The sequence below is a fragment of the Ochotona curzoniae genome, unplaced genomic scaffold, assembly GCF_017591425.1.
Source record: "Ochotona curzoniae isolate NIBS_2020 unplaced genomic scaffold, NIBS_Ocur_1.0 contig_78, whole genome shotgun sequence".
Classification (NCBI taxonomy): Eukaryota; Metazoa; Chordata; class Mammalia; order Lagomorpha; family Ochotonidae; genus Ochotona; species Ochotona curzoniae.
In genome coordinates, this window is record NW_024466559.1 from 3,303,568 (window position 1) to 3,327,524 (window position 23,957).

The 23,957-nt window shown below is 50.1% G+C and overlaps 1 protein-coding gene across 17 annotated transcripts in view; it reads right to left on the bottom strand.

Moving 5' to 3' along the window:
• Positions 1-23,957, bottom strand: part of PARD3 (par-3 family cell polarity regulator) — a 465,250-nt gene that overhangs the window by 145,430 nt on the left and 295,863 nt on the right. For 14 of the 17 annotated variants that reach the window (XM_040992587.1, XM_040992588.1, XM_040992586.1 and 11 more), the window contains one exon: positions 19,307-19,538. In XM_040992587.1, the coding sequence (XP_040848521.1) occupies positions 19,307-19,538 (232 nt within the window). Of the gene's footprint in view, positions 1-13,629; positions 13,973-19,306; positions 19,539-23,957 lie in introns of those variants that run through there. The other 3 variants (XM_040992590.1, XM_040992591.1, XM_040992589.1) reach the window with 1 other exon arrangement.

The following is a 23,957-nucleotide window of genomic DNA, read 5'->3' on the forward strand; positions in this document are numbered from 1 at the left end:
AGGAGCCAGCAGACAGGGCTGCTCCTGTGGGCTAGCCACCACCACAAAGGCTATCGAGCCACACTGACCCCACAACCGCACTGCACAGGATACGCAAATTACATTTTCTGCTCCCCACCTCCAACTGCACTGACTTCGTCCTGAGACACTCCCAGACACCAACCCCTCAACAGGCATGTGTGCGTGCACACACACGCACACACACACCCCATTCTGATTTCCCTGAAGGCTCCATGTGGCATGGAAATTGGCCGCTTCCACTCGGCAGCGCTCAGGGCAGCCTAGCCTGTGAACGGCGGCTTCGCTGCCTCCTTGCTTTGTGGCCGCGCTCCCCAGTTCTTGGCGTGCTCATTTTTAATGCACGATTGTTTCGTGATACAATACGGCAAATTGCAAATTACGTTTGGCTCAAGGAGTGATTATGAAAAATACTCGTTCCGCCGCCTTTGCTCAAATCACTCCGATAATAATGAGAGACTGATTGAGCTCTGAGCGGTCCAAGTGGCAAGAAGGGTCAATTTGAACATTTCTATTAAGCTTCTTTTGTTCAGCCCCACACTCTGTCGGGTCAGAGGCGAATAATCACACCCTTCAATCCCGTTGCCATGGTTTTCCCCGTCCCCAAAAGCATCAGAACAATCCAGTAAGTAGTGCTGTCCCCAAGGCAGTCTCAGGAAGAAACACTAATGAGTCCCCAAGTCAGGAAAACACACCCACCTAAAAAGCACTTCAGAGACGGAAAAGGGAAAGGCAGGCATGTGTTTTGCCACACACCTTTCTCGACCAGGAGAGGAAGCGGAGTATTTAATAACAGTCCTAAGTCACTCCTTGGCCTTTGGTGTGTCTGATACTGAATCTGCGATCCTGGCTGCGAACTCCTGCAGGTTAACTCTGGGAGGTACTGTTACAGCACGGGAGATCCCCGCAGAGTTTGCAAGATTCATCTGCAGTTGACATATGCCCTTAAATCATCACCTAACTACAACAGACCCACACCTGACGCCCCTGTGTGTTCTCTCACCCTTTAACGTTTACTGAGCAGATGTAAGCCACCCAGAGGACTTGACTGTTGAGGTTTCAACGGGGCAGAAAAGGTGCGAGTTGGGGGTGGGAGACAGATAAGGAATCCTGAAAACTCTGGGACATGAATTTCCCCCAATGGCTTCGTTATCTGTCAAGCTGAGATGTCAGTCAGCACTTTTTTCCTGTTGATTACAGGAAACACTTGTTGTTCACTTTTCTTGCAGAGTGCTCTCCACAGACTAAATTAAAAGGTGGAGACTTTGGTGTGTTATTTTTAAGTCGATTTGCATATTCAGAGCTTACTTTCCGAAGCTGACATGCCTTTTCTAAAGAAAGATTTGTTTATTTATGCAAAAGGCAGAGTGACCTTCCAGACCCTGGTTACTCCCCAAGTAGCTGCAATAGTCAGTGAGGGTTGAGCCAAGCTTTGAAGCCACAAAGATGGAACTCTATCTGTGTGTCTCCCATGTGGATGGCAGGGTCCGGGGCACCTGGGCCAACTTCCATTGCCTTCCCCAGGTGCATCAACAGGGGGCTGGATCAGAAACAGAGTAGCCAGGACTCAAACCGGCACTCTGAAATGGGATGGTGGCATCTTAAACCACAGCTTAACACAGAATGCCCTAGCACTGGTCCAACTCGCTAGCAAGCAGAGATGAAGGACTTTTTCCTGACAAGCGCCACTGGGATATTTAGAATATCATCTGCAGATCACACAAAATTATCAGCCTAAAAATTACCAACCTGATGAAATTTTCTGACTTTGCAATCCTACACGCACTTCCCTTGTCTGGCCCAACCAGATGATTTCACTGGCAGCACCCATGACCCAGACGCTCCCCACCCCTGCTTGCAAGGCCCAAACAGACAGCTCTCCAAGCAACAGCTGAACAATTGGCAGCCACACCTGCCTCTCAGAACAGAAGGCACAAGCAGGAACTTGCCCGGGGAAGCAGGTTCCCAGCTGGGAAGGGCAAACTCACTGCCCACCAGTCACAGCGCTCCCACAGAGGACTTGAGGTCACACCTGCGGTCATTCTGCAAGCCAGGGTCCCAGGGGCTGAGGCCCATCCCACAGGTGACAGCAACATCTCTATATAAAGGCTGTCCCGGCCGTGTGCCATTGACCCACTCAATGCTGACATCCCTGATGATGACTCAGCTGGCACCTAGGAACCGAATTCCTGGGGTGGAGTCAGAGCAAGATGTGCTCCCTGGTCTCATCCTTTGTGTGTTTTAACCGTGCAACACCAGTGAGGACAGAAGTGGCAGATCTGCTCACCAGCCTGGAACTCCTGCCCTCCCAGCCCACCTCCAGCCATGGCTGCACTGCCTGCCGAGCGGATGCAGAGGCTGGGTGGCCTCACTGGTGATCACAAACACAAAGCAGGAATGCAAGCACATGGTGGTGAGTGTCCTGACACTACAAGCAATGCCAAACCTTGCATCCCAGCTAGCCTGGCATGGACAAAGAAGACTCGTGCAGGTGTCTCCACCAAAACCAAGAGGTTAAAAGGCATCGGAACGCTGGGATCAAGGGCTTGGATACCACCAAACCAGAAAGACACAGCAAGTTCAATAGGTCTTAATTGGGCATCTGCAGTGCAGACCATTACCTGGGCAAAAGAGTAGCAGCAAAAAATTAAAGCAGTCAACGTTTCCAAACAGGCAGCCCACGTGACCAGAAGCCATCACTCCAGAACAATGGAGACCATTTTCCAACAGAAGTCTTTCCACACAGCCTCCTTCACTTGCTGGCTCCCAGGTGACTGCCCAGGACCCTCTGCACACAGCAATGCCTGAGCCGTCAAGGGGCAGGTACAAGGCTGTCTACCAGTATAGTCCTCCCCGTCTTTCTGCTTAAACCAAAGTGACCAGGGGAGGCTGATTTTGGCTGACAAAGAGAGAGAGTGATGGCTTTCCCGGTTTAGGAAGCAGCTGCCACTGCAGAAGCCTCAGCTACAGCAAGGTGGGAGGAGCCAGGGCTACAGCAGGTGCTGCCTAGGGACCCCCACTTCCATACTCCTGCTTTTCCTGAGCTTGGTCAGGTGAGCAAGTCTGCTGAGCTGAGCTGAAACTTCATTTCCAGCCTCTCCAGAAAGAAGGTGCAGGAGATGGCACTTGTGACGCACACCATCTCACAGCCAGGATGCCGGGCTGTGGTGCAGAGGCACCTCTCGCTGACTTAGACAGAAAACCAGAATGCAATCACCCTATACGGCGCAGCTCACCCAACCTCGATTGCCTTGTAAGTAAACCAGCCACTCGGGCTCACTGGAAAAACTGAATCAACTGAACACCACCCAGTGTCACCATGCAGAGTAAGAAGTTTGTACGTATGAGCTGGTTTATAGCCCTCCTTGCATCTTAGCTTGCATTTCATAAGAATTCACAAGCGAGACTGCAGGGAAAGAAGCCCCAGAAGTGAGGCCAGTTGACTTGTTCCCCCTTCCTCTCAGGATGCTAACCGGACAGCACAAGCCAAAGCTGTGAGCTGGGAGAAGAAACAGGCAGCTTAGTTCATGATAGTGCCCCACACGGATGCACAAAGCAGGCCCATTCTCGTAGAGGAGTCAGTGTTCAGTGGCAGGAGGTTCCACTGTATCCAACGGGGGGGGATGAGCCACATGGACACACCACCACTTAAGGCAAGCTGCCACAAGGAGGCTGATCCTGTGGGTCATCTTGCTTGAGATTTGAGAGATGAAACGGCAGGTGTCAGAGGGAGTCCAGGATGCCATTCGTCAGGGATCCTGCAGGTAGACAGGAGATGGGGGCACAGCCATGCAACTATGCTCAAAACTGTGTTTCCTGGCCCCGGTGCTGTAGCCTAGTGGCTAAAGTCCTCGCTTTGCATGCACTATGATTCCATATGGGCACCGGTTCTAACCCCACCAATCCTGCTTCCCATCCAGTTCCCTGCTGTGGCCTGGGAAAGCAATTGAGGATGGCCCAAAGCCTTGGGACCCTGCACCTGCATAGGAGGCCTGGAAGAGTCTCTCGGCTCCTGGCTTTGGATCAGCTCAGCTCTGGCCTTTGCGGCCATTTGGGGAGTGAATCCGTAGATGGAAGATCTTTGTCTTTCCTCCTCTCTGTATATCTGACTTCGCAATATTGCAATAAAAATAGTTTTTAGAAAAATAAAAGTGGCTCTTGCCCATTTTGTCACATGGACCACACTCTGGCACAACTAGCAAGAGATGGCTCAAGATCGGTGAGACACAAAGGAAGCATGACACTGGGAACTCTGGCCATCCTAGGGGCCCTGCACGGGCGGTCTCCAGACATCTTTTCTATGAGGGAAAAGTAAACACAGGCACTTGAAAAAAGTTGTGTGCACACTGAGACTAACAGGTCTGATACCACTGGTGATCCAAATTTTTTGAAAGAGCCCATGCATCTGAATTTCTGATTCTTTTTGCACCAGCGTAAATGTTTCTTCCCATTCCACTTCCACAGACTTGGGTCTCCGAGTCAGTGACTTCTGCACCGGGGGCCGGAGCAGACAGGAACCAGCTGTGTCTTGCCAGTGAGGAACAAGAGTGCGCTACTCCTGGCAGCCCCTCTGTGCACCATCCCACCTGCAGATGAACACTTCTCTAGTTTCCTCCTTTCGTTACCAGCACTGGTTCTCCAAGCAGTGAACGTTCCAGGGTCAACTGCAGGGCCAGACCTGACCAAGATCAAGGACACTGCCACCAAAGACCAGGCCGCGGACCCATAGCACGAGGCCACACTGCTGCCACACATTCAGGAGTGAAAGCCACAGGCATGAGTCAGAGGTCATTCAAGACTCTCCCTTGGGCAAGCGGAGACAGCGCCACACATTTCACACACGTAAGTCCCTTCCCTCTGACGTGGGCACGGGCCACATACCTGTCATGTGTCTGGGAGACACGGCCCTGACTCACTGCTGAGCACACAGGCTAATGGGAAACAGAAGGGAAACCTTGTTTAACGGATGTGCGGAATGTCCATCCATCTCGTGGGAGAAGTAATGCTCAAAGGAATTTGCCAGACTAAACAGATGGGGCTACTCAGAGCATAAATTATAAGATGCCGCCAAAAGCAAAGGACCCGTATGGACAAAACTGTATGTATCAAAATGTGAAACCTTTCCAGAAAAGAAATTCATAGAGAAAATGTCATATGATTGGGCTTTTTTTTTTTCTATTTTTTCACTAAAATTGCGAAGGCAAATCTAAAATCTTACCAGTTAACAGATTGAAAGATTATAATGGCATATAATCATTATCAAACAATAGACAACTGGCTACATTATACCTTTCTAAAAATAGTCCATATTTTATTATAAAATATAAAAGAAATCGAAACTGGGTCACAGGAGGAAACACACAATTCTATACTTTCTTGGGGAAAACATTTCCAGAATTCTTAAATTTTTTTTTTTTTTGGTTTGTTAATGCAAAGCCCTTATATTGAATAAACTGGGTGCTTTGTGAAAATAAGAATGCACACAAAAGGATACAAAAAGGGGTTTTGAAAAGATGCTTGCAGGCAGAGCACAGCCAGGGAACCCACAGCAAAAATGCCCAGTTGGCAACTTCAGGACTGTGCCTACAGCACTGGGGGACTGAGTCCACCAAAACCTCCCCTCCCCGGGACAGGTCAGAAGCAGGGAACACTACCGCCCAAAGGAAACACGGTTTCTGCAAAGTGATTTTTAAAAAAGATTTCTTCTATTTGCGAGGCAACTGATGGAGAGCTAGAGATCTCTCATTGCTGGTTAACTCCCCCGACGGCCAGGCTTGGGGTAGGTGGAAGCCAGAAACAACTCGGCTGTGGCCTCCCACGTGCATGGTGGGGTCTAGGCACTTGGGCCCTCTCCCACTGCTTTCTCAGGCACATTAGGAGGAACTAGATTGCAAGCACAGAAACTGGGACTTGGACTGGAACAGGGAGTGACGATGCTGCAGGCAGCTCTTTAGCCCATTGTGTCACAACACTGGACTGCATCACAGGGTCTGTGAAGCCACAAGGGCAGAAGCCCTGGGGAACCATGTGGGTAACAGTCTTGGGCAGAGGGAAGGCTCTTTATCCTGCGTAATAATGGGCAAATATCACAATGCTTTCTTTAAAGGCTTTCTACAAAGGTCACTTCACAGCTGGCACTAGGAAGGCATGCACGATTTCTCTGCCCTAAGGACTTCCTTCGTTTTGCAAACACGAGCAAAGATGGGAACTAAGTCAGTGTGGCAGGTGTTGCTTCGCAAAACGCTGGTTGCAATCACTTAAGAGACACAGGGTGGCAAGGTCAGATGCATCCCTGACACGGATATCTGAAAAGCCTAAGTCCAGGAATATGCAGCACCCTGCCCCTGCAAGTGGAGAACCTGAGACGCCATATCCCGGAGGGAAGCCAACTGACTCCATCGCTGCATGGGCTTCCTTGCCGCCAGTGCCCTCGACCATCCCACATCCCCCTTTCAACAGAACCTAGACCTGTCATCTCTCAGTCAACAGCCACTAGGGAGTCCTTGGCACCCAGGATGGCTCCTGGGACACAGGAGGCTCTGCCCTGAACATGTCCTGAAGGTAGAAAATAAGTGGTGGGGACTCAAAGCTAACAACATCATACACATTCCACAGCCACCTGCTGCTTGTGGCTAGTAAGGTGTGACCATGCCTGAAAATGGGGCAGAATTTTATGAGGGAAGGAAAAGAAATTTGGAATTTCTAGAGTTCATTTAGAAGTTAAATTTGGGATGCCTTTCTAATGCCCAAAGTCAAGTCCAGAGCAGAACCGGCTAACAACACAATCTCACCGTCCCACACACACATATACATGGCAGTTAGTGGAAATCAATGATGGCTGGCAGGGAGGCACTAGCATGGGTGCAAAGGGCAACCTTGAACCCAGCAGTGGGCATTCCGGGGGTGTGACATGTCCCACACTACAGTGTGTGTTGCCAAACCTTGAGCTGGCAGGCAGAGTGAGCCAAGGACCAGAGGAAACAGCAGTGGGACTGGCAAACAAAGGGAAGATGACAGAAATTTTGCAGGACTAAGAGCAGAAAATCGAGAAATCACCCATGGCACAGCCAGACAGAAGAGTAAGCAGGGTGCATGCCATCAGGGTCTAAAAACAGGGGTGTCAGGGCTGCCCGAGACTCACAGGCGCTGGGGAGAAGAGACCCCTCCCTATGGTGGTCAGTGGGAGGCATAGGCAGGGTGTGAGGGACACCACCAGTGGCCACTTTCAAATAAGCAATGCAACCCCACTTTGGTGGTACAAAGATCACAGACAGAAAAGTCTCCACTCATCACAGAGGAACAGCACCGTAAAGTTCAGTTCAACACTATTACCATCCACATTGCCAAGCTCTCACGATGGGCATCTTACTCTCACAGTGTACACAACCATAACAACACCTCATTGTGGTATGCACTACGGCAACCTCCCTTCACCCCAGGAGGGGTGGGGGATGGCACCCTTAGGAGCAGTGGACTTGCCATCCCACCTAAGGAGTCTCCACCCACTGCTGGACTACACGACGACCTGGGTGAGCCAGCTCCACTCCCACCCTGGGTGCCAGGCTCCCAGCCGACAAGTCAGGGCCAAGAACAGCAAGTCATGGGTTCCTGTGAGGATTAAATACCCAGGGTGGTTACAAACGGCATGCTCAGCAAATCATGCACCTGCACGGACATGCACAGAGCCGACTGCCGGCAGCCGCCACGGATAGAGGACACCACACAACGCGGGATGCTCTGTCCTGGGCCAAAGTCTCCGGGGGCCGCCACCTTCCCCACACTACCTGAACCTCAACCCTGGACCTCTAAGTCACCCGGCGACAGAAAATGAGGAAACTACAACGGCATGTGGCCCGCTGAGTTCGGCTCACCTCAGCCTCTCTCCACCCAGAGGTAAGTCATCTCCTCTGTCTATGCCTGAAGCCCTGGCATAACCCAAGCTATTGTTTTGCTAGACAGCCATGATATAAACATACGAATATGCTCTGAACACAGGGACCTTCACACCATCGAGCCACCCCTACTCCCAAGGGTGAGGGCATCCAAGGGCTGAGCTGGGGTCTGGGTGGGTGGCTCGGGTGAGCCCAGATCCCCTAGTGCCCCTTCTGAGTCATGGAGGTGCCAAGGGTCACCTGTCCTTGCCAAAGGGAGGGTGTCTACAGAAGGACGGGGCCTTGGGTCATCCTCCTACCCCCTCAGGCGGGCGTGGATGATCTCAGCCTCTTTGAGGGTCTGATACTGACTCCTCAGCCTGAAAGCTGGCATCTGCCCACTGTGAAGGTTGTGATGGGGCAGAGGTCTAAAGTGTTTGGGGCAACTGACATCATGGCAATGCTCACCTCACTCATGGCTGCTAGTGGCAAAGAAAGCAGAGCTGACCTAACAGGGAACACTAATGTGGCTGCCTGCATCATAGAAACTGAGGTCCACGGGTGTCAGAGAAGTGGCACTGCCATGAAGGGGAGCACTCACATGGCTGCCGGTGTCAGAGAGAAAGGTCGCTGAGCTGGAGGGGAATGCTAACATGGCCGCTCGCATCACGGAAGCTGGCTGACCTGGTAGGGAACACGAACATGGCCGCTAGCATCACGGAAGCTGGCTGAGCTGAAGGAGAACACAAACATGGCTGCTCACATCACGGAAGCTAGCTGACTTAGTGGAGAATGCTAACATGGCCGCTCGCATCACAGAAGCTAGCTAAACTGGAGGGGAACACGAACATGGCCGCTTGCATCACGAAAGCTGGCTGACCTGGAGGGGAATGCTAACATGGCCACCGGCATCATAGAAGTGGTACCCACCGGGTGGGAACATACATGTCCCTGGCGGCCATTAGTAGTGGAGAGAACAGGACTGACCTGAAGGGAGGAATCACAGGGCTAGTGGAAGCCAGCATCCAAGAAGTGGGACTGACAAGACGATACGCATGTGGCCCGAAGCCTTGGGAGGATGAGAAAGCAATGCTGAGGTCATGAGGAGCACTCAGGTTGCTCAAGGTTGCCAGTGTCCGTGAAAGAGAGCACGAAGAAATAGGAAACACTCACGGCCTGTGGCCACCAGCAACAAAGAAAGTGACACCGAGAAAACGGGAAGCACTCGTGCTGTGACATGGCCACCAGAGGCGGAAGAAGTGGAGGCTCAGCTAACCAGAAGTGCTCAGGTGGCCCTGTGACTGTCACGGGCAGAGAGCTGAGGCTCAGCTAACCAGAAGTGCTCAAGTGGCCCTGTGACTGCCACGGGCAGAGAACTGAGGCTCAGCTAACCAGAAGTGCTCAGGTGGCCCTGTGACTGCCACAGGCAGGGAACTGAGGCTCAGCTAACCAGAAGTGCTCAGGTGGCCCTGTGACTGCCATGGGTAGAGAACTGAGGCTGAGCTAACCAGAAGTGCTCAGGTGGCTCCATCACCGAGAGCAAGAAAGAAAGCAATGCTGAGACAACAGCCAAGGCAGCCAGAGGCTGAGAAAGACAGTGGTGACTGCCAACAGCAGAAGCCACTGTGGGGCTCTGGGAGCATGATGAGGGGCCGGTTGCTCCCTCCGGACACAGATGAGGCTGAGGTCAAGGCAACACTTTCTAAAGCCAGAGTTTGGTGACAGGATGACCTGCCGGCACTACAAGTGGTTCCAGACAGATGCTGTCCACGAGCACCCTTCACTGGGACTTCCAGCAGCTCTGCTGGTTCAGTTATCAGGCATTCTCTGAGCATGCAGGTCTAGGTAGCAGATCCTCAAAAGACATCCCTGGGAGGGCGTGAGGAGCTAGAACACCCCACAGGCAAGGGCAACTCAGGTGTAGACCTGACCCTGGGAGGGCCTGGAAGGACAGGGCCTCTCACAGTGCCCTGAGCAGATCCTGAGGGTGGAGGGAAGCGGATCTTACATCCTGCATTCCTGCTCCCAGCAGCAGGGTTCATGGCTAAGGGGCTACAGGGCATTTTTCCTCCTTGGGATGGCTCAGAGGAACAAGGGATGGGAGAGCTGGGTTTCAGAGCCAACTTGTGGGGCTTCCAGCTCATGGACATTCCCAGAGTGCCCATGCACCATGTGACTGTGCAACAGAGGGCCAGGAGGGTAAAGGAATGAGAGGGAGCCCATGGGCATCTCAAGACGGGCATACTCCAGATCTAGGAGTGCAAGTACCAAGGTGCTGAGCAGTCTGGGAAGGCTGAAGGCAGGCAGGCCAGTGTCAGCAGTGGGGATTGTGAATGGAAGGGGGCAGTTGAGTCTGTGTCAGTGTGTGGTGCTTTCTGGCCACATCGGGGTTGAACTGAAGAGCAAAGCACAGCACCTTCTGGCTACAGTGGGAAGAAGAGACCACCGGGAACAGAGCATGACTCTGACACTTTCAGTGCAGGAAAGGAGCTGTGGCTTCAACTGCAAAAGCCCTGCCTGCTATATTTGGTTCCTCTGCGTTCACTTAGAAAGGCCCCATGATGGAAGCTTGACCCGCAGGGTCGATACTGTTGAGGGCTAAGTGGGTTGTTGGTCCCAAGGGAACACAGTGCTAGGTATGCGGATACATACCAAGTGGGCTCCCGCATCTCCACACCTGAACATACGTGTGGAGGGAAAGAAAAAAGCAGGGTCAAGGGTGACCTCAGGTTTGGACCTAACCTACCTGGAGGGTGGCTGCCATTGTCTGAGAAAGGAGAGAGGGAGAGAGGGACAGCGGACATATAAGACAGCTGCCAATGCAGGTGCAAGGTTGAAAGACACCCAGGCAAGAGAAGGGTCATTGGAAGTCATCAGCCCTGCGCTACTGAAGAAAGGGAAGACAGCAGGACCCTGGGGAGACCCCTGACTCCAGTACCTGCAGGACCAGGCAGGAAAGCATTTACCAGCAGAGCAGAGAGCAGAGACCAGCAAGACCCCTGGAAGACCCCTGACTCCAGTATCTGCAGGACCAGGCAGAACAGCATTTACCAGCAGAGCAGAGAGACCAGCAAGACCCCTGGAAGACCCCCGACTCCAGCACCTGCAGGACCAGGCAGAACAGCATTTACCAGCAGAGCAGAGAGCAGAGACCAGCAAGACCCCTGGGAGACCCCTGACTCCAGCACCTGCAGGACCAGGCAGGAAAGCATTTACCAGCAGAGCAGAGACCAGCAAGACCCCTGGGAGACCCCCGACTCCAGCACCTGCAGGACCAGGCAGAACAGCATTTACCAGCAGAGCAGAGAGACCAGCAAGACCCCTGGAAGACCCCTGACTCCAGTACCTGCAGGACCAGGCAGGAAAGCATTTACCAGCAGAGAGCAGAGACCAGCAAGACCCCTGGGAGACCCCTGACTCTAGTATCTGCAGGACCAGGCAGAACAGCATTTACCAGCAGAGCAGAGAGACCAGCAAGACCCCTGGAAGACCCCTGACTCCAGTACCTGCAGGACCAGGCAGAACAGCATTTACTAAGAAGAGCAGAGAGCAGGCACCAGCAGGGAGGAGGAGGGCAGAGACAGAGCAGAGACAACACACAGTGTCACAGGCAGATACGGATGACGGAGGAGCAGGCCTGCAGAACACTTCGGCCTCAGGATCCAGACAGAGTGGGATCCCTGGGGAGGGCTGGAAAGAACGGAGAATGACACAGGAACTGGAAGGAGAGGTGGGCTGTGATAGGAGGAGGAAGCTACTCCTTGGTGAAAGACCAGCTTAGGGACGTGGGAGAGAAGGCCACGTGGCTTCACCTGGATGAGAAGCATTAGTTCAATAATGCAACAGCAAGCATTGTTCTTAAGAGAGCCAAGGCTTATTTCACAATGATACAAAGCTTCATCTTTAGTGTCTCAATTGGCTATAATGAAATCCAGGCCAGAAGAAACCAATCGGACACTCCCTTATCGTCCCCACTGGTTTGAAAAGATGCAACAATTGACTTTTTTTAAAAATCTAATAAGGTGTGGCTGGATAAAGTAGATCTCAGAACTGCAAGGACTTGGCCCATTCTATTCCAGATAAAAACCTCAGAAAGACTACTCCCGGTACACGTCACGCAGGATGCTGTTAACCGACCCATCTTGCATGGACATTTTCCAGTAGGGCAACAGTGTTTATTTACCCTATATTATTAGAAAGTGAATAGTCACCAGTCTTCAATTTTCACATCAGGAGCAGAAAAAGAGAAAAAAGATGCCATTTTCTACTTGGTCTGGAAGTGAAATTGACTTAGCGGCTCAGAACTGTCAAAGAAAAAAAAAATCTCTTTTAGGAAAAGGTCTGCTTCACTCACAGACACGATGAAGCAGGTGTCATCTCTGACATCCGTGCCCTGGGTCTGTGGGAAAGGAATGGTGAGGAGGGCGGTTGGAGGAAGGGCCCGGAGAGCTTCCCGCAGGGTCTCTCGCCTCCCCGCCCCCCCGTCTGCAGATGTCAGAGGTTCCTCTCTGTAAAAGGCGCTAACAAGAAAGGGAGAGTGCTTCAAGAGTAAGGGAGCAGCTCCCCCAGAACCTGTCTCTGCTGCAAATAGGCCCGTCTGGCACTTATTTCCCAGTGTTAAACAAGCGGGAGGCACCGCTTCTCTACTAATGAACAGCACTGTACGTGAAGTCCATGAGATTCACATGTTGGGGATTTATGCGTGGATGTGTGAGGACACAGCAGAGCTGTCCTCTGTCCTGGAGACAAGCAAGAGGACAAAGAAACGGATGCCGGGTCGTTCGCTCATGGAGTTCTTTCTCTCCTTTACAAAGCACCGCTCCCGAGCTGCACATGGAAAGGGGCAGGGTTGGGCGTCCATACTGTAACCTTGTCCTCCAGGTCACCACTGTCACCCAGGTGAATCTGGTCACATGGATCCCACACCACGCTGACTCCAGAGGCATAAAGGACTTGGAGCCCTGACCTCACACACTGTTACCTCCTGGCTCGACACGGGTGGGACTGTGTGTGGTCAGGCTGCGTGCAGTGAGGGCAGGACTGGCAACGCTAACTGCTTCAGACTGGGAACAGTGAGATCCTCCTCACAGGGCCACGGGCCGGCGTCACCACTTCCTGCTTCACCTTGTCTTTCCAACAGTTGCACTAGACAGAGCCCAACTGGTCTTCTGCTGAAATCCTGGGGGTCCCATGGGTAATAATGAGCTTGTGAATTAGGCTTCAGGCAAGGCAGATGCTTCCTCTAAAACAACAAGATGAGCTGGACACCCACACCTGCACCCACACCAGCCCTGGATCGTGGGACTTGACCGAGGCCAGGCACACTTGTCTCAGACACTGTCACGAAGAGCAAACTTTCTGCCTCTCTTGCTCTCGGCAGATCTTAGCACCACCATTCACTGGAGCAGCTTCACTTCCGGGCGCTGGGAGAGTTGGTTCATCAGCCATCCCCTGAACAGATGTTGGTTTCTCTCATGTCCCATTTCTTGTTTAAATACTAATCATTAAAGGAACCAACCCTTGCCAAGAACACCCTCACAAACTGGCCTATTTGGTTATCATTGCCTCACATCTCATGGAGGACAGGGACCGCTGGACCAGCCCAGCCCACCTCACGGCCTTTGCCCTGCAAACTCATCTCTGGCCCAAGTTCAACCCTACCACACCACACAGTGCTACAACACTGCTGGTGACTGCAGCTAGCAACCTGAATGGACTCCAACACCCACCCACTGGGCTTGTGCCTACAGTCTCCAAACGTGCCAGCAGTGAGCAAGCAGTATGACTTTCCATTCCCATCAGGGGACAATAATGTAAACCACCCCCGCCCCCACGCCTGAGCTCAGAATGTTCCAGAATGACCAGGGTATAGAAGCTAGACCATCAAACTCACTGATATCGACGACAAAAATCCATCAACAGCCACTGAAAATTTGTTCAAAGTAAATTTATTTTTTTTTTGTATTTTTGTTTTTTTTTTTTTCAAAAGAACAACAGTAACTGTGCAATACGCGCTGCTCAAGGCACCACACCACTGAGTCTGGCTTGCTGGTCACCTCTTCTGGGGCTTCGGTTTGGTCAGGCTAAATGAGAAACACGCACAGACACAGGGTTAGTAGACACACACAGGACAATGACATGAAGGCATGCCTGCTGCTGTCTCCGAAGCCCGAGGCATGCCACCCTCACGTCACACTCAACCTTGTACACGCTGTGCTGAAACACACCAACACTCTACACATGGAAGACACGGGAGTGGGTCTGGTTTCCAACTCAGCAAGACTTCAAACTAAGAGATGGTCTCCTGTCACAGAACTGAATCAGAAACAACACTGCGATGGAGCTGAGGGAGCAGAGATCCCCGGAAAAACATGGGAAACCCAAGTGGAGGATTTGTTGTAGTGGTACCATCACAACAGGATTTTTATTCTCACTCTGCCCAGCTGCCATGCACACTCAGCCACCATGAAAAGATGGCAATGCAAGATAAATCGGAGGCAGGCCCAGCAAGGTCACATCTCAATCGTCAGCTGGACTCCACACAATTCTATGTCATGGAAATAACGGTTCCAGTTTTCCAGCAGAGCAACATCAAATTCTACTTACTCCCAGCTAGCCGGGGGGGGGGGGGGGGGGAGAGGAATACATGATTTTAAATTTTTCATAACTGAGAATACAGGATTTTGGTATATTGCTGCTTACATCAATAAGGCCTGGAAACATGCTGCTTAGGAATGCTGTCGCTTTGCTTTAAGAAACAAACACATGTAAACACTAAGCAACAGACCTCTCTCCTTCTGAAGCCAGGCTCAGGCCCCTGGGTAGCGACAACTTTACATAAATGCAGAGTTCTCAAATACATCTTGTGGGCTTTAACAGAGACAAGGACCTGAGACTCAAAGGCACACACAGATGCAGCATGCCAGGGCTCTGGTCGCACCTGACACAGGCAGGGGCTGCAGTGATGCGTGCTGCAAGCACACTTGGGTTTCTAAGACAACAGATATTTTATTTAAGGCTCCAGGGGCTCCTACGTGCAAGGGGAATTTAACACGGAGGACACAGAACACCAGGCGTCTGATACTTCATGTCTTATAGATTTACATGTGTGACTTGAAACGTGCACCAAGACCACGATTGTGCTCATTTAGAGAGGCGGTTTGCATGACACACAACACTCCCTCTTGGAGCTGCATGCCAGTGACTCAATTTCTGTGCCTCCCATTCAATGTGTGAAATAGAAATCCACATGTCTAGGGACATCAGTGATAGCCAACTGTCCCAGCAATGAGCCATCAAGTCTCCTCTGCTGAGCTCTTAACACACGGCCCAGCTACCTCAAATTTAACCTAGGAGAGGACATGCTTCAGTTAACCAGGTCTGCACTGCACTGTACCCTGGCTATGGTACTGTTTCTAACCTACCCCACCCCTTCCTCTTGGTGCCTGAACCACAAACAGAAACGCCTAAGAACCCACCCCTCTTGCCCAAACCCGAGGCTGGCAATACCACTACCAACATGTACACCCCCCGACACAAATCACGCTGAGATGTATCCATGCAGAGATGGGATATAAAGAAGCTGTGTAAAAGAAATAGAATATTTTTCAGAGAGAAATAACAGAGACAGAGGCTGGGGATGGTGCTGTGGTCCAGTGGACTGGGCCTCTTCCTGCAATGCCAGCATCCCATGTGAGTACCAGCTCCAGTTTCAGCTGCTCTGCTTCTAATCTCCTTGCTAACACACTTTGGAAAGCAATGGAATCGAGCACATGGACACCCACCATGCGCATGGGAGACTACCGGGAAGTTCCAGGCTCCTGGCTCTGGCCTGGCCCAATTCCAGTCATTGTAGCCATTGCAGCTATTTAGGGAGTTAATGGAAGATTGACCGACTCTCTCTCTTTCTCTGTAACTCTGGCTTTCAAATAAATAACTATTTATAAGGAAAGAAACTGACTTGAAACTCTCACCATACTTCCCTACATTACAAATGAGTGGAGGGGGTACAGTGGGTCAAGGTTCCACTTGGATGCTCATATTCCACAGCAATATTATCAGTCCTGATCTTAGCTACTCTGCTTCCAAGCCAGCTTCCTGCTGATGAATGCAGGAGGCAGCAAATGATGGCCCATGCTCGGGTCCACCAAGTGGAAGACCTGGGTGCTGCAGGCAATTATGGAGTAAATCAATGGATGGACGATCTCTCAACCCCTCCTTCTTTCTCTTGGTTACTGTAAATAAACTTTAAAAAATATTTAATAATGGGCCCGGCATGGTGGCCTAGTGGCTAAAGTCCTCACCTTGAACATACCATGATTCCATATGAACGCCAGTTCTAATCCCAGCAGCCCTGTTTCCCATCCAGCTCCCTACTTTTGGCCTGGGAAAGCAGTTGAGGATGATTCAAAGCCTTGGTACCCTGCACACGCGTGGGAGACCCAGAAAAGCTCCTGGTCTCTGGCTTCGGATTGGCTCAGCTGCGGCCATTGCAGTCACTTGGGGAGTGAATCAATGGACGGAAGATCTTCCTCTCTCTATATATCTGACTTTGCAATAAAAATAAGTAAATCTAAAAAAGAAACAATCTTAAAAAATGATTAATAAAAGACCCAAACTGAGGGAGGTGATTGGTCCCAGGCCATTCAACTGAGTAGGGATGCAATGTAGTTTAAAACATTGGTGCTATCAAATACTAATGCCATGTTAACGATATACCATATGATATTGCTGTGAAGGAAGGAGTCACTAAGACAGACAGTGTTTGGCAAACTTTAACCTACAGTTGAAGCCACAAACAGAAGACAGTGGCAACACACAAGACCCGGGTGCCTGCAGACAGGGCTGCAAGCGCATGTCCTGTGGGCTGCGTGGAGCTGCTGGAAAAAGGGCTCCATGGCATATCCACTCCCCCCACAGTAGGGTATCAGCTAGAACAGGCACCACTGAGCCCGGGGCTAGGAAAAGCTCTGCAGGAGCGACCAGCGCTCAGAGGGCAAACAAAGTCGGTGCAAAATGAACTAAAAAAAATACATGTATTTGAAGCGAAAAAATTTTAAAATCCAAGCATACAAGGGTCTTCCAAAAGGTCATGGGAAATATATACTATAAAAAAGTATGTGTGGATTTCAAACATTCCTTGAACAAAAACTTATTTGGAAAGCAGAGAGGTGGTGGGGGAGAGAAAGAGAGAGATCGATCTTCTAAATCTACCTGTTCTCTTGCCCAAATACACACAACAGCAAGGCTGAGCCAGGCCACAAGAGCTGAATCCAGGTCTGCTACGTGGATGGCAGGGGACGAAGTACTTGAACCATCACCTGCTGCTTCCCAGAAACCTGGGTCGGAAGCAGAGCCAGGACTCACACCCAGGCACTGCAGTGTGTGACCTGTCACAAGACACCCGTCTTTTCATTTCATTTTCCAGGGAGTTAACTTTGGAACTTCCCTCACGGCATCAGCAGCCAGCTCAAACAATCAGGGGAAACCATCTCAAAACCAGAGTCCCCAGCGAAGCACAACCAAGTACTAGAAAAGACCCTTGCTGGGGGAAGGCCACTTTCTAACTCTTAGAAAAATGTCAGGCCACTGCACCTGAATTCAGAACTCAGCTCTCTAGAATAAGTAGACCTGCGAGGTTTCCAAACGCATGCATGGCTTGTTATCCCGATGCTGGTTGTCCAGGATGGGTCACAGCGGCAGAGCTCACAGGTGCAGAACTACAGGACATATGGGGCATGCCCCGGAGTCCGAGCCGAAAGAGGCCCACATTGTGGATCTCTTCAGGGATTCTCAAACGACAAACATGTCCCCACTCTTTCTATTTTCCTGGCCCCAAACACAAAGCTCCTGCAGGTTGTAGACCAAAATTAGTAACTCCTGAAAGACTAGAAGGGTATCTTTTGCTGCATGGCAAGAAGAGGGCGCTGTATATATCAGAGGACTGCCAGCTAACGCATGAAAACCCACAAGCCAGTGGTCCCAACTCCCCTGGTGTGCCTTATGTAGGCCTGTCCCTCGGCACAGTGGGGATGAAGGGCCTCCTGGCTACCACAGAAACTAACAGAACAGTTTGAGCACTTTCATCTAGTGAGGCTGCTCAGATGGGGAATATAATGAAGAAGGATGACCTGACCGAAATAGCATTCAGAAGAGCAAAATCGACAGGATGAAAACCTTGCGTTCTGAAGCACTGAATGACAGCAATCCAATGCTATTTAAATTAAGGGTAATCCTGCTAATAGGCCAGGCCCTGATTTCATGGAAGTCTGAGTTTCTGTGTTCCATGCTGTTGTTGGAACCTGGGCTTCCACAGGGCACCCCTGTGCTGTGCAGCCTTCATCCAGAGCTGCGATTCCCACATCCCCAGGCCTGACTTACCTGTAGGTCCCTGAGTTTGTGAAGATCAACCTCAGCCTCGTAAATGAAGGAATTCTATGAAAACGAAAACCTGGCTCACGTTTTGCAGTTGAGAACAAGCTACAGGTCGGGGTACGTGATGCAGGACAGCTACTTGGTGAAAAAGGCAAACACTGAGCCACACTCACTGTTCAAACACGCGTGGGGCCCTAATTTATGCAACAACCAAACCGTCTTTGCATTTGGAATCATCAAAAGCCTGGGTGTCATAAACCACATCCGATGCATATTCCAGGCTGACTTGCAGAGAAACTTCTGAACAGTTTGTCACTTTAATTGTACGGCATGATCTTTTTAAAAAAGAGGATATGCTAAGTAACCCTCGAATATAATTTAAGGACACAAAAACAACTGTCAAGAAACAGCCAGAGACTATGTTTAATGAAATCGTCACAGGCCGAAGCAATAAGTTTTAAATTAATCAACACAGCTTAATTGAAGCTCTATTTGTAACATTCTTTTTTTTTTATTATTACACTCGTTATTAATGAACCTTTAAATGCTACCACTAACTTGAGCTCTGTGTTGCATTTAAATAATGAACCATTGTTCCCACACAGAAAAGAACCAACACTGCTTTAACAGCCCTTTGTCTCACTGGTGCTCTAAGCAAGAGCCCCTGCTAATGGTGGCTCAGAAGGCTGATGAAGAGTGTGAGGTACCAACAGGGTCCTGAGAGATTCAAGTGTGACACTCCACGAAGGGGAAACCGCGCTAACTACAACTGGACACTGCACAGGGACCATGGCTGACCTTGAAGAACCTTGTGCCATTGGTACTTTCGTTCATTCCCACAATCGTGGGCAGTCATACACCATCTAACCATGTATGGGGGTATGGCCCATAGCCTGGGGACCCAGAGCGGAGTATATGCATCTGTGACTGATGGCAAGGCACACCCTCCCCTCCCCTGTATGCTGTGTCTCGTCTCTCAGCATACCACGCCTTGAAGCATGTCAGGGATTGCACACGTGGGGTGGTGGTTGCTGGAGACTTACCTGAACATATCTCCCAGGCCCTTCAGCATGCCCTTCTTGGCTTTCATTTTGTCCTTCTCCTTGTCTCTGTCTTTCTTCTTCTCTTTGCCAGTTTTATCTCTCTTCCTTTCACCTTTGTCACCTCGCTCCTGGTTGCCGTTGGTCTGTCTCTCCAGGGAGTGGGAGGGCTGGTCGCTGGCAGTAGACACGGACTCTCTCCCGGACCGAGAGCTTTCTTCTGTGTCTTCTTCCACTTGGAAGGGAGGAAAAAAAAAAAAAGATGGTAAAATACAGTGGAGAAGATGGAGAAGATGGGGAGGAAAAAAACACAGGTGTGGACAAAACCCTACTACTGCAGTGGGATCAGTGCTTAAGCCATAACTAACGCAGGACGGGATGTGGAACAGTTGGGACACGTGTGGGGTCTCCCTCTCTTTCCGTTAACTCTTTCAAATAAAACATCAGTGTTAAGCTCTGAGCAGATGTGGCTGGCATGAGCGGAGAAGACAGCACAGATTCCCAAGAGAAGGGCCCCTGTTCCACTCCTGGCCAGTACAAGTGATTACTATGACTCCTCCAGCGCTGCCCCATCTGACTGCTCAGGGCCCCATCACCTCTCCTGCAACACAGACCCCAGACGGTCCTGCGCATCATTTTAATAGGATGCTAAGAAGGGGCAAGAAAAAGGAGCTTATCTTTATTGCCTTGGACAAGGAAAATACACGTAAGACTCATTAAAAAGTAGTTAGAGTAGTTGGGCCGCACCACACACTAGCAGGTACATGGGGACTGGCACAAGGACCTCTGTCCTCGGGCCTCCAAATGTGTCCACGTAGGATGAGCAGGCACACAAGAATGGGTCTGTTTTTGTCTTCTGCCACAGTGGATGATCACATCATCTGTGACCATCTGCATGAAGCCAATATCAGACATAAACGCTGTGTACATTCTCACTCACTGTACATGCCCAGCTGTACAGAACTGCAGCTGGACCGAGGAAGGAATGTGACCATGAGCCAGCCAATGATCTCACTCCCCTGCATGTCACAGATAAAAACTGCATAATGCTGTAATCATCCTAGAACCTGCACCAAGAGGAGGGCCCAAGGGCAAGCAATAACTCAATCATTTTGCACTTGAATGACATGGATGTAAGGTATATTTCCTCTAACTCAGGACAGGTAGGCTGCAATGTGCCAATCTCCCAATCAGGCTACTGCACCTCCAAGAGAACTTGGGTCTGGTCTCTTTTCTAGCAAGACACCCTACCAACAGAGCAGCCAATTTGTCTTCATGGCTTTATTTCCGGTATTCAGTTCCTGCAAATCAGACACGAGCAATGACCCATGAGGTCAGGCCCCAGTGCTATAGCTTTATTTTTAAAATGTCAGCTATTTAGCACTACAAAAAGGACAGGGGTGCAGAGTTTTTTGACACATTCGGTTAAAAAGGGAACCCATTTCCCACTTCGGCAGCTCTCACCCTAGGTACAAAGACTAAAAACAGCCCCAGGCCTGAATCTGAAACTGATTTGGAAGTCAATGAGACTAACTTTTCCAGCAAGGAAAGGAGTCCTTCTCTTTGCTCTAGTGTCCTTGCACAGTGAACTTTAGCTACTCAGAGGAAGCAAGTTGCAACTTCTCATGAATGGGGCCCTAAAAATCCTTAGTCTTAACAATCATTAGTTGCTTTTCTTTATTTCAGAGGCAGAGAGAGAGAGAGAGGTTGAGAGTAAATACCTGCTGAACCAAGAATTTGGTCCAGTCTCCCACACAAGTGGCAGATGCTCAAGCCATCACCTGCTGCCTTAAGCCGGGATTGGACAGAGGCGGGACACGAACCCAGGTACTGCAGTATGGCATGCTGGGATCATGCGAAACCCTCCATCCTGAGGATGTAACTTCTGCAGGACACACAGCAGGCAAAGAATGTCTTGGCCAACTAACTGGCCTGCTAAGGGCTTTGCTGATCACAGGGGGTCTGTTCAGATGGGAGCTCATGCAGGGTGGTAGTGTCCAGCCCACCACCCTGAACATGGTATACCCCCTGTGCCCGCAAAGCATGCCTTCAACCCTCTGGGAAGGGGGGAGGGTGTGGTCTCAAAATTCTAGACCATGGACCAAATCATTACTAAGCAATTCTCCAAACTTCTTGGCAGGTACAAACCCAGGTCTGCTGCAATACGAGGATGATATTCATGGCTGCTGGTGATTCCCTAGAAATCTGAGGTGCCTAGCACTCGAACCCTGCACCCTACTGCTTTCCACGCAACCTTTCACTGTGACACATCTCAAGCACATCTCACCCTCAGAGCTCCTATATGAAGGATTGCTGGGAAGACAGCAGCCACTCATCAATGGACCACTGGTGAAATCTGACTGATGGCTTCCTCTCAACCCTAACGACATTGAACTCCTCCCTGGGTATCCCCAGTGCTCCAGCTTCAGAAAAATGCCTCCCAGCCCTCAGAGCCAGCGAGACGAGCCTAATCACAACCCAGCCTCGGCATCACCAGGAATGCCCGACGCCCCTGGTTTCACTCTAATTGGGTCCTGGTCTACTGCTATGCTCAGATGATCAGCACTGCACGTGTCATCTAATGGATTTTACAACCCTCTACAACATCTGAAACTATAAACAAAACAACGAGCTCAATAAATGTAAATGACTCAGTCTTCCGTGGCGACCATTATCATAAATCATGAATGGAAGAATCAGGAGTGGTTCTGTTCCTTCTCTGCCTAGCAGTGTTGGCAGCAGTTCAAGGGGCATATGTCTGCTCTGCTCTTGGCTCGGCGGCAGCACCAAGGCGGTGCCTTCACAGATCACTATATGCTGATGGCACACTCAGTGCCAACTTTTTTTCACAGTAGCAGTAATTGCTTGGTGTATGTAAGGCAACTTATTTTCTAAGCTAAGTAATATGAAGCACTAAATTACCTATTACCATTGGTTTGTACGAACTCAGAGATCCTACCTTATAGCTTCTGGCCCTGAAACTAGAGACTGCTGACAATGATACATATGAGGATTGTTTATGCTTGTTCTAAACATCCCAATACAGATCGCGCATTACCGAAACTGCTGGGGGTGTACTGACTTAACCAATCCCTTCGGATGCCAGCTAATTAAAAATATTTAGCAATATGTAGCTTCACATGTACAAACAGAAGATGTTCTTTTAGCTTCATGTTATATATGCTTTAAACCCTGAAAGCATTTAGTAGAGAAAGTAGGAATCTCTTTCTATATCTTTACCGTGCGAAGATGATGGTTTTGTTAAAGTTCAATAAGCGAGTTTACACTTGCTGAACTTTCGAAAACATATAATATTCAACATCTCCAACACACAAGTCAGATTTTAAGTTTTTAAATTAACCTCTCTACATTTAACCCTAGCCTTAACCTTTTTAAATAAGTGAAACATCACAAACTAAGAAAACACTAAATGTTCCTACAAGCAATCATAAAAGCTGGAACAAAATATTCATATGAATAATGCTCAAGTAGAAAGAACACCGATGAATCTGAGCAGTCAACTACCCAATCAACTGTGTTCATGGAACAAACCAGTCAGAACTGCTCATAAACCACATGCCGATAACTCGCTATTTTAAATGCCGCACACATCGTGCTGCTCTATTCTCTTTAATTCTTCTCCTAGTTACAGATTATATTGTCTCTGCTTTTGCAAACAGCCTGCACAATGAAAGCAACTCCTTCCACACAGAGATTTCTATTTCTGACAATGTGTCTGCCTGTTTTACTTGCTCGGCGCTGAACTATCAGCTCCCTTCCCACGTGACTGGCTAGAAGGACAGTACTTGCAAATTTTCTTCTTTTAAAGAAGATGTGGCATGAAGCTGTTTGCTTCTCCTTAAGGCAGCACGGGCCTGCTGCAATTAAGGAGCCTCTAATTACCGTGTTTTCAGCAGATGCCAATCGAAGCAGCTCAGTTAAAATTCTAGCCCACATGAAGAATCAAGCTGCTCAATTCTTAAAGGAACCATCCCGTGGAGGGAATGGGGCACCACGAGGTTTACCAAAGGCTGGTCACTGGGGACCAGAGGCAGCAGGTCCCGCACCTGTGCCTTCACTATCGTCCATCTCAGCCAGCACAAGCAGTCCCCTGCCGATTCGGGACTGTGTGCTCCAGGCTCACCACGGTCTTCATTGCTGGTGGTTGATGCTGGCCACTCATCCAGTACGTTTCTGACTCATTTCCTCCTAGACGGATCCTATACCTGCTCATGAACGCAACCCAGCTCCAAGGCTGGGGGTGGGAGGGAGGATGCTACATAAAATCATACTGGCCGCTGAGTGCCACACGCACGTGACATGTTGATCAACAGCAGTCACACATTGAATGGACACGCCCCAGGCTCATGCCAGGCTGTCAGACATGAGAAGGAAAGCATTCCCAAATGCCCAGGGGGTGAGCACCGTCACGGAGAGGAGGAACCAGGAGATGCTGGGTCCCTAGCGAGACCACTACGCCACAGAATAAGAAACCTCAATGATGTCCGATTCCAGTCAGTGCTCAATGATGAAAGATGATGTACTGGGGCTGGCACAAAGGCTCAGCAGGCTAATCCCCTGTGACACTGGCATCTCGGACGGGCACTGGTTCACATCCCAGCTTTCTCACTTCCCACCTAACTCTCTGCTTTTG